The sequence below is a fragment of the Spermophilus citellus genome (assembly GCF_964194105.1).
Source record: "Spermophilus citellus genome assembly, chromosome: 18".
NCBI lineage: Eukaryota > Metazoa > Chordata > Mammalia > Rodentia > Sciuridae > Spermophilus > Spermophilus citellus.
Window position 1 is genome coordinate 43,862,962 of NC_138200.1, and position 11,007 is coordinate 43,873,968.

Sequence of the window (11,007 nt, forward strand, 5' to 3'; positions counted from 1 at the left end):
TGAGCAGCGACATGGCCCCATGTGACATGAAGGAGTAAGACCCAGGGTTTGAATGGCACAAGCACCTGACTCACTTTATTTTCCTTCTCTGTGTAGACATTTCCATTGTAAGGACCTCAACTCTCAGGGTAAGGCTCCCCACCTTGCCCAGCACAAAACTGATTTTTTGGTAGAGATTCAAGTCATAAGAGCAGGCCATGTCATGGCTTCGACAGGTCCTGAGCACATCAGCTTTCAGCCCCTTATCCCCAAAAACTCTATTATAAACTCTGGTTTTATGACTGTGATCATATGAGATTAGTATGTTAATATTATATCTTGCACCATCTTTCTGCTATCTCAAAGCCCTTGTGGGGGGGGGATCTGATTTTAAAAGAAATTAAAACATTCTCAGGGCTGCTGTATTTCTCAGAGGGAGAACGAGCACCCAGGAAGCGCTGGGTTGGAGCCTCAGCCCTGCAGAAAACAGGAAAAAAAAGAAACATTCTCACGGATCCCTGAGATCCGTGGGCACGGCGCCTACTACACAAACCATGGCCTTGCACGGCTGGTGAGCTACGGACCTCTGCTGCCCAGGGGTGGGACCGGCTTCTCCCTCCCCAAACAGATACAGGACCCTTCTCTGAAAGGCCCTGGATATGGGCCACCCCTGTCCCAGCTAGAGGCATCCTGAGGTCCTGTTCTTTCCATTATCAGGCCAGGAAATCACTGTCTGGCCTTGGGCAAGTCACCTGGAAGCCCCGGGGCTGCCTCTGTCTGCTCATCTATCCAATGGGCAGGACTCGCCTGGCCTGTGCAGCCTGACTTACTTGAAGAGGTCAGAAGGGCCAGTGAGGACCTCGTGGAAAAGAGACTGTCAGAGCGGTTCTTGGGATTTTTTTGGATCTTTCACCTCTAAACACAGAAAGTGGTTTTCCTTGGCCCAAAGTACAAGGCTCTGTGTTCACTCTGGAGCCAGCCTGACTGGGGACAGAACCCCAGCTCTGGGCTTCCTGGTGGGCCAGCCCTGGGCATGCAGGGCACCATCTCTGAGCCTCAGTTCCCCATCTCTGAATTGAGATTAGTGATAGAATCTGCCATTCTGACAGTCTCAGCTCGGTCTAGCGTGGAAAAATATTACCAGTCAAATGACAGCTATTTCTATTACTATTCTTGTCATTGCTATCATTCATCCCAAGGAGGTGGTGGTCGGCAGGGCCATGAAGTCACCCACAAGGACTGGGAAATGTTTTGAAAAGATAGCCTCAGTTATCCACGAACCAATGTGCCCAATGGTGTCTGTGCCCATTATCACCAAGGGCTGTTGGGGGTGGTCCTTGTACCCAAGTCACACCGTCCCTACTCCATAGTGTGCCTGGTACCTGCCAAGGTTCCCACTTTCCCAGCCCAGAAGCAACATCCTAACAACTTCCAGAGAGTTCTCAAGCCTCGGGGATCCCTGAGAAAAGGAACCGAGATTGGTCAAGGTGGGCTTCTCAGAAGGCCTCCCAGGTCCCAGCTAGCGGCAGCCAGCTCACAAGGGCTTGCCAGTCCACTCCTCCCTCAACTGCCCCAGCAGGCTGTGTCCCCAACACAGGGTCCTCATGTCACCTGCAGCATGCTCTTCCCCTGAAATCCCAGCCACCAAGGAAGGAGGGAAGGGAGCCCTCGGGCACAAGCAGCCACCTACTTGGGTCTCTCGGTCTTTGCCAGCACGGGTGCCCATGGCGCGGTTCAGTTGGAGGCTGTGCCCTTCACCCCGAGCCTGGGGTTGGAGCATGCGTGGAGCCTAGAGAGCCCTGGCCCAGCCAGGAGTCCAGCGTCCAAGCCAGAGCGGCTCAAATGGCAGCTGAGCCACCAGTCCTCCTGCCTCCGATCAGATCGAGGGGATGTGCAGGGAACTCTGCAGAAACGTCCCCAGAGAGGCCATGTGGGGACCAAAAGGCCACAGTTGCTAGGAAAAGCTGAGCTGTTGCCTGCAGAGATGGGGTTGCTAGGTAACCATCTGCGTTACCAGGGCCCTGGCGTCATCAGTAACCTGTGCCTCTGCAGAGTGGCCAAGAGCATCCTTCCCCAGACAGCAACAGCCCTGCTCTGCTGGCTCTGGCTCTGGCCTGGGATCACTTGCTCTATCACCACAGCATCTGGTCCCTCCCTGGGTCTGGGGCTCAAAAGTTCCCTGAGTTTAAAACTCTGGGTGGGCATTTGGGCACATGTGCGTGTGGGTGGGCTGCGCGTGCATTCCTGTACATGTAGATGCATGGACTGCCCGGCCCGGGCGTCTGTGTGTACCATGTTCTGAGAACGTGTGTACCGCTAGAGCGTGGGCACGTGGAAAGCAGTTTATCACTGGCCTTTAAGGGTCATTTTGGCTCAAGAGCAGTGGCAATAAAGGGACTTTGGGACCTATCTGTTAGGTGCACAGGTGTAGCCGGGGAGTGGCCTGGAGCTATGAACTCTTCCTAGAGGCAGGTTGAAGGCACGGGACAAAGCAGTCTGCAGTGACCAAGCTCGACGGCACCGTGGTCCCCACCTCGTGGGGTGGGGTAACTGTGGCAGGGACCCAGAACACAGAATTAGGGAAGCAGGCTTAGTGTTTGTAGAAAACTAAGTTCACAAGTCAGAGACGCCTGCGGATGAGTGGACGGCCTTCAAGAGGTTATGAGCCCCCCCATCATTGGAGGTAAGCAAGTAGAGTTTGGGTGGCTTCCTGCCAAAGTTGGAAGAACTGAGCCAGGGTGGACCAGGAGCTGAGGACCCCCAGCATCCAGCTCCGAAATCCTGTGCTGGCCTCTTGGTTTAACTGTTTCCTGACTGGGACTAAAAGTGACCTCTGTGGCGACAAGAGCCCCAGTAACCACCAGCAGGGCACTATTCCAGGTGAGGCCCCACCACACCCATCTGGCAGCTGGCCCTGTGCACCCTCTGCAGGGACCTGCTGGCAGTCCCCACCCCACAGCCATGGAGCTGGGAGGCCACTCCCCAGGTCACTTTGTTAATGATGCACAGTGGCATTTCTGATGGCAAAGACCGGCCAAGGTCAGAGGGACAGCTCAGGGAGGGGGGCGTCACCCTCTCCCCTCCCGGGTGGGTGCTTCCCGGCTCTTGGTCACCTCCCTGCCCTCTAATCTGGCCCTGGGGCCCCTCCTGTCTCCCCGCTCACTCCTGGGGCATCTCCTCCATGACCCACTTCCCGCTCCTCCCCTGCTCCAGTGTCCACTCCCCCAGCCATCGTCCCTCTGTCTGTCCCCACTGCTGTCGAGCCCGCCCCTCCCAGCGCTCCTTTCTCAGCTCCATCTGTAAACGTTTACCTGGACTGAGTCCTTGGGTTGAAATCTGTGTAGATGCAGATGAGGATTCGGCCCCCAGTGGACAACAGAGGAGACCTCGGGCAGCCTTAGAAGGTGTCGAGACAACATGGGATCGTTGGGGGCGGGGGACAGTCTTGGATGTGTTAATAAGAGGGGAGCCCACTGCACGGTCCACGCATGCATTCATCTCTTCTATTAGTCCATTTATTTAGTGCCTACTGTGTACCAGGCACTGTTAGTGGCCCAGGAGCTCCCTCTGGAAACCCTCCTGTGGCTGTGCCCATGAGGGTCAAAGAGGCGCACACCTACAAGGGTGTTGGCTGCACTTGGATCCCTCAAAGGCCCATGCTAAAGGCTTGGTCCCCAGAGTGGCCCAATTGGATGGTGGAACCTTTAAAAGATAGGACCTAGTGAGAAGTCTTTAGATCTCTGGGGACATGCCTTTGAAGGGGACAGTGGGACCCTAGCCCCTTCCTCTTTCTCCCTCTTTCTTCTCTGCCATGAAGTGAAGGCTTTTGATCTACTACACACTCCTGCCATGATGAGGGGACCAACCAACCATAGACAGAAACCTCCAAAATCACGAGCCCCCACATAAACCTTCTCTCTCTACCTAAGTCGATTATCTCAGGCATGTTGTTAGAGTAACAGAAAGCGGACAACACACAACATAAACGTCCATCAGTGGTGGGCAGGTTAAATAAATCATAGATACTCAAGAATGGAACCCTACAGAGCTGTAAAAACGATAAGGATGATTTCCACCTACTGACTGAGGAAGGCCCTCAAAGTATGTTATTGGATGAATGCAGCAAGGGGCTGACAAGTTACATGGGCTAGATTTCCTTTCAGCCCCACCCCCCACAAAAAAGAATAGAGAGGGGGATGAGAGCATGGATATGCCCAGACTGTGTCTGGAACGGGCATCAGAACACGGTTCATGCCTGCAATCCCTGTGACTTGGGGACTGAGGCAGGAGGATTGCAATTTCGAGGTCAGCCTCAGCAACTTAGCAAGACCTTATCTCAAATAAAAAATGAAAAGGTGTGGGGTTGTGGCTCAGAGGTAGAGCATCCCTGGGTTCAATTCCCAGTACCCCAAAATAAAGAGCCAGGTGTGACCTATGGGATGTGGGCCGGGCTTGGCTGTGGCTCTGTGGCCTCTTGGACCTGGGGATTCGGCACGGCACGCCTGCTACCTTCTCAAACGAGAACTGGCTCTTTCGGGGGAATCCTCGGGCTCCCACCTGGGCGTCTCCACCACAGCCTTGTTCTCTTTCCCATGAGCTGGAAGCCTCTCCATCTCCTGGGGGCTGGAGCTGCAGTCCTGCTGGGCATCCTCCCAGTGAGAGTCAACATCTTCTAGGATGAGGTCGGGCTCCTGTGGCTGCGTGGCCAGGATGCCAACTGCAGGGGACACAGGAGAAGCCACCTGTGAGACTCCTGCAGGGGACCCAGGAGTCTCAGGGAGCCCAGGCAGGAGCCTGGCCGTCTCCAGTAGCACTTCAGCTCCTGAACGAGTCCAGGGAAATGCGCTGTGGCCGGTGGGACTGGTTCCACCGCATCCGCGCTCAAGCGAGTTGAAGCCTGACCGTTGGCCGGGCACCCTTCACTTCCCCCCCCACACTTTTTTCTCTTGCGGCAGAGCTTTGACAATGGCTGATCAGCTTGTTTTCTTTGCAGAAAGAATACTTCCAACCAGAGCGTTGACGTAGGTGTGGGGTCCGCCTTGCCACCTCCGTGCAGGGCAGCCCAGACGGTCCCCAGGGATGCAGAGTGAGCCTGCCCACCGCTGCCGGCTGGATGCCCAGCACTTGATCCCTCCCCTTCCTCCTGGGTCTAGAAACTGCCTCCCCACGGGAACTCAACTTTGCTGAGGGGCGGAGAATCGCAGGAATCTGTCATTTTAAACATCTCTCCATGCACTTGGATTCCTGACCGTGCGAACGCGGTAGACCTGTGAGGTTGGTCGAAGTGGGTACAGGGGAGGCTCATCAGAATCCCACCCCAGGTAGGTGTCTAGGAGAACGGGGGAGACTCCAGGGATATCAGGTGTTCTGAAAAAGCTCCAGGGGTCTTTATGGCCCTCAAGCTGAGCGTGAATTAGTCATGGTGACTTTAAATGAAAGCTGGCTCCAAGTCTTATCCTGTGATTTTGGAAGTTATTGCTCATGGTACAGCAAACAACAACAATAACAGTAATAGTAACAGCAGCGGCATTCCTGAGTACTCCCGGGGGTCAGGCCTGTGTTCAGAGAGGACCTGGGTTCATTCCATTAGTGCTCACACAACCTCTTGAGGTGGGAAGAATGATTTTTATTTTATTTCCTCTCTTTTGTATTTGATTCTCCATCTTACAGATGAGCAAACTGAAACAAAAATTATCACTTTCTTTTATGGGGTGCTTTGCATGGGCCAGGGTTGGGATTCCCAGCTTCCGGGTACAGATATTATCCCCATCAAACAGAGAAAGCACCTGTGTGTCCCTAGGGAAGCCCCCGCACGCACCCTGCACGACCCGTCTCTGCAGTAGCTCCTGGACTTTGTACTCCAGGAGTCCCCTGGGGGACAGGTTCCTGCCCGAGCACTGTAGGAGACAGAGGACAACACCCCCTGGCCTAAGAGCTTGTTAGCTGTCACAGCATCCCAAAGAGAACAGCACTCTCCTCATTTTATAGCCCAAACAGCCAGCCCAAAGAGGCTGGCCTACTTGTCCAAGGTCACACAGGAAGTTAGAGGCAGACTCAGGTCTCCTGATGCCTGCGTCCCTAGCACGCCATCCCAGGTGGTAAATATGCACCAGGAGAGCCTCAGTGGGGCCCTGGCCACTGTCTTGGAAGCACCCGTCCCCGCCTGGCTGGTGCTGTAGGAGGGAGCGATCCCTGACATTCCCTCTTTCCTTTAAGGCCTGCCCCAGACTGTCCCTAGTTTATAGCCAAGGATGTGACAACTCTAAGAAGGTGGTGCCCACGGCCACCGGCCAGGAAGGGAAGGGATTGGAGTGTGCCCCTCCCTGCAGGCTCCCCACCTCCCAGGGCCCCACCCAGGAGCCCAGGCTGCCCTGTCTGCGGTAAAGCTTCGCCCCTGGATTCCCTCTGGGCACCCCACCTCGTGGCCGGTGACCTCTCCACCCTCAGGACATTCCGACCCAGGCCAGGAAGGCCAGCAGCCCCACCCAAGAAAGCGCTCCTGCTTCCAGGATCTGGGAGGCCAGGTGCATGGGATCCAGGGCAAGCCCCCACCGGGTCCCATGCACCTGGGTCACTGGCAGAGCTGGGGCCATGGTCCCCGCTCCCTCAGCCTCTCCCTAGTCCAGCCCACCTCTCCGCTCTGGCCCCAAAGCACTGAACTTTCACTCACTGGAAATTCCTCAAAGTAGGCTTGCAGCCGTCCCTCATCACCAGAATCATGGGTGGGGGTGCCTCTTGAAAAGGCAGATTCTGAGGCCACTATTCTAGTCATGGGGTCTGAGGGTGGGACACTCTTCAGAGTTGCCCCCAGTTGCTCCGCGATGCCTCCAGTTGCTTGCTCAGCCCCAGAGTAATCTCTGGGAAGTCACTCCTCTGCTCAACCACACTCAATGGCTCCCCACTGCCTATAATCTAGCTCACCTAAAGTGAGGCCCAACTATCCTGCTTAACCATGAAGGACTGTGGGCTACAGATGGCCGGGTGTCACACCCCACCCCGGGGACCCACGCAGCCTCCCCCTCGTACCTCTAGCTTTTCCTCCCTTTATTCCCTCTCCTGGGTGGCCCTCTCCTCACTGTCAGTGTGAGCCATCGGGGGTCTCAAAAGGAGGATACAAGAAGGGACAGCTGCCACCTACCCAGAGTCTCCCAGGGTGGCAGGGAAGCCAGACATTCTACATAAAGTCACCTGAATAGTAAATGCTGGCAACTGATTCTAATTTTTCAAATTACCGTTGGCCCAAACAAAGACGTCTATGGGTCACCTGGGACCCCAGGACCCCTAGCTAATTCCTCCTGAACCCCAAGACCCACAGGCCACAGCCCTCTCGGCCCACCCACTTTTAAAATCTAACCACTGTGCTGCAGCCTGACCCTAGGCAATAACATCGGCCACCACAGGGCTGAGGTGCTCGTCAGGCATGTTTAATGTTGATTTCAATGTCACTGTCCCCCGGCCTGCCCAGAGAGACAAAGTGGCCAGGCCTTAGGAAATCACTTCTGGGAAAAGTGTGTCCCATGGGGGTTCAGACAGAGCCAGTGCCACACGGGGCTGTGGAAGGGTCTTCTCAGAGGGCTTTCCATCGCCTCCCACTGAGGAAGTCCCCCTGCTGTCTAGCCTGAATCTCTCAGGCTGCCCCTGGCCGACTTTCCCCTTGAGTTGGCCTGGGTCCCACTCCCTTGCCAGGTGTCCTGAGAGGAGGCGGCTGGGGAGCTGGTGGGGCAGACTCTGGCTCTCCTTGCCCTGCCTGGGAGCGTAGGGGAGGGCCAGCGGCTCACTGACCCCGCAGGGAGGGGTCCATGGCCACCTCCCGCCCTCCACCCCCTGAACGTCTTCTCCTCCGGGCGTCCTTCTTCCCTTCCATCCATCCATCCGTCTGTCCATCTGTGCTCTCCCAGATCCCCTTCTCCCTTGTCTCAGAGGCCTCCAGCTGCCGCCACCCCTGAAACAAAGGAGGAGTCAGTAGGATAGGCAGCTGGGGGCAGACAGAGGGCACGGACAGACGGACGGATAGATGGAAGGGAAAGCTGGGGACAGAGCGGGGAGGAGAGGAAGCTCCTTCCCCATGTAGAGGGTTGATAGTGTTCCCCCCAAAATGATAAGTTCAAGTTCTAATCCTATTACCTGTGAATGTGACCTTATTTGGAAACAGGGTCTCTGCAGACCTGATTAAGGATCTCAAGAGGCGATCATCCTGGATTTAGGGTGGCCCCTAAATCCAGTACCTGACATCCTTGCAAAGGAAAGCGGACACAGAGCAGACACAGAGCAAGACACAGAGCAAGTCCACGTGGACACTCACGCAGGGTCGGGGGGGTCAGCTGGAAGCCAAGGAGCCCAGGCGTGGCCTGCAGCCCCTGAGGCCAGGAAGAGGAGGGACAATGTCTCTCTCAGAGCACAGAAGAAACCCACCCTGCAATGCCTTGATTCTGGACTTCTGGCTTTCCAACTGTTGCCTTAAGCCCCCTGGATTGTAATTATCTGTTGTTTGTTTTGGTAGCCCCAGGAGGAGGACCTGCCCAGGCTCCAGGCCCCACATGTGTCTGTCCCCATTGTTAGGCCTGGTGCCCACCTGTCACCTGCCCACTCTGGGAACTGCAGGAGGCCCTGCCTACAGTGGGCTGAGAATCCTGAGTCCTCCCAGAGGAGCGAGAGGAAGACAAGAGGGGGCCCAGGCTCCAGCGCCCCAGGGGACAGTGTGGGTCCCTTTAACTTTGCCTGACTGAGCAGCTGCTGTCGAGCCAGAGTCCGGTTACTACCCCACCATATTTGCTCTGTGACCCTGGGCAGGTGCCTTGAGTTCTCCGAGCTCTTGTCCCCCACCTTCCCCAACAGCCATAGAGGTCCCTTCTCTTCATGCTCAGGGAGACCGTGGGCTCCATGAGAGACTGGGCCAATCCTGCCCAGAGGCCGGTGGGCTCTGCTGCTCCTTGGGTTGCTGTCACGGCCACCATGAACCCTAACACCTCTCATGGTTCGTCCACCAGACCCAAGCCCTGCAGTCAGCCATTTGTCTGTGTCCCAAGCCACAGTGGTCATCCCCAGCTTCAGAGAGCTCACCCTGGGGTTGGACACAGCATTACAGCACAGCGGAAGTGTCCCTGGGAGAGCCTGACCTAGGGTCAGAGAGCCCATGTCCAGGACAGAACAGGGGCTGTTGCTGCCCAAAGGCCCAGCCGGTAGCGGGCTGTCCACCATCACTTACTTAGTGAATGAGTGAATGGCTGCGTGGCCAGAGGCCAGGAAGCAAAGCAAGAGCAGATTCGGCTTCCAGCACACCCAGAGGGATGTCAATCTCTGTCGCCCAGTCCTGGCTTGGGGCTGGGATAAAAAGGCACCCACATCTTCTCACCCCAGCTGCAGGTGAGGGACAGCCTTCCTGCCCAAGGGTGGTCCAGCCGATGGGATCTGGTTCCCTCAGGGACGCCCGCCGCTCTCCCTCTCCCCACCTGACCAGAGCCGTCTGCCAGCAGGAAGAGGGCCCATCTGGTTTGACTTTGGGACTGTTTTCTCTGGACAGAAGCCAGGAGCCAGGCCCTGGGGGCCTCCAGCCGCTGCCAGGCTCCGGCTACCTGGACCCGCTGAACAGAGATGGTGCCCTGCTCTGCAGGGCGTCTCTAGGCTCCAGGTCAGGAGGCCCCAATTAACCCCCAACTCAGACCCTAGGATACCAAGCCACCCTCCTGGGAGGTACACGAGAACCCAGAAATGCAGCACTTACTGGTCTGCGCGTCACCTGTCTCCGGGGAGCTAGGCTCCTGTGGGGAGAAAAGGGGGGTCACCATGGCTGCCTCCTGCCTCCCCGCTTCAACCACCCCTGCGGCCCTCGCAGGAGCAGGCAGGGCTTTTCCTGGGACACTCCACTCTTCCCTGCCTGGGCTCTCCTGCCTCTGAGGCCACCTTGCTCCAGCCCTCTCCCACCAGGGCCACTTCCTGGGCCCCCCTCACCACCTTTGCTAAGGGTGGGGCTCGCCTGGAACCCCCACCCGCTGGCCTCTGTGTCAGATCCTCCTCCCACCCTCCCAAGAGGGTCGCCTCCAAGCTCCCAGCTCCTCCAGGCCTCTCACCAGGGGAACCCACTTCCCCAGCCTCCTCCCCAGGGCCCTGTGACCCTGTGAGGACATCTACATCAGCTAATTGCCACCCAGCCCCGTGTGTCTTGGAAAACCGGGTTGTCGCACTTCCTCTGCAGACCCGAGGCGTGGATCGCCTGTTTCCTGCCCACTTCCCTCCGCACAGGAACCAGCCTTGGAAGAGGGCAGGGTGTGCCTGGAAGCCACAAGAGCCTGGATATGGAATTGGAACTCCAGCCACGTGTGACCTTGGCTCGCCTCTGTAGGCCTCAGGTGGCCCAGAGAGGACCCTGCTGTGCCCACAGACCATGAGGGAATTGGGAGAGGAGCTTTGAGGTTCAGTCTTGGCTCAGTGAGGCAGGTGGGGAGGGTGTCCCCAGACAGGCACAACAAAGGTATCCGCCTGGAGGAGCCAGGCTGGGTCCTTGAGTGACCCAGAGGCCCTGAAGCCGGCCAGGCCTTCCTGTCTCTTGGGCCTACACGCCTTTGCTTAAAGAATTCTTTCCTGCCTTCTCACACCCCTGGGGAGTGAGCCACTGCCCGCTCCTTGCTCAGGTGGGACAATGGAGCCCTGAGAGGGCCGCGGCCACACTCACACAGCCAGGACTCAGGTTAGGCTTCCACTCCCAGCACAAGAGCTTCTATGGAAATGTCCAATTGTCCCCCCAAAAAGAAAGGCCAGGTCCCGGGATCTTGGGGAAGGAAAGACACAGTGACAGAGGCCTTGCTCCCCCCCACCCCCCACGTTGGTGTCCTACATTGTCAGTTTTGCACACGGGATCTGCTGGTTTCCTGTGAACCCCACTTCTTCCCAGGACATTCCAGGCCTCTCTTGTCACTGGGCCTTGGAGCATGCTTGGAGGTCACCTCTACTGGGAAGCTTTCCTTGCTGCTCCCAGGAGGCGCCACCTGTGAGTCCTACACCCTCTCTGCTCCCCACATGTTCCCAAAGGAC

General features: G+C 57.0%; 1 protein-coding gene across 3 annotated transcripts in view; it reads right to left on the minus strand.

Annotated features, from left to right (window-relative positions):
• The window catches only part of CNGB1 (cyclic nucleotide gated channel subunit beta 1), a 56,948-nt gene extending 46,826 nt beyond the window's left edge, over positions 1-10,122 (minus strand). For 2 of the 3 annotated variants that reach the window (XM_081273775.1, XM_081273774.1), the window contains exons 1-3: positions 9,998-10,122; positions 9,701-9,737; positions 4,537-4,696 (exon numbers count right to left, since the gene is read on the minus strand). In XM_081273775.1, the coding sequence (XP_081129901.1) occupies positions 4,537-4,648 (112 nt within the window). In that variant the 5' untranslated portion in view covers positions 4,649-4,696; positions 9,701-9,737; positions 9,998-10,122. The remainder of the gene's footprint in view (positions 1-4,536; positions 4,697-9,700; positions 9,738-9,997) is intronic. The other variant, XM_081273773.1, reaches the window with a different exon arrangement.
• Between the last annotated feature and the right edge of the window lie 885 nt (positions 10,123-11,007).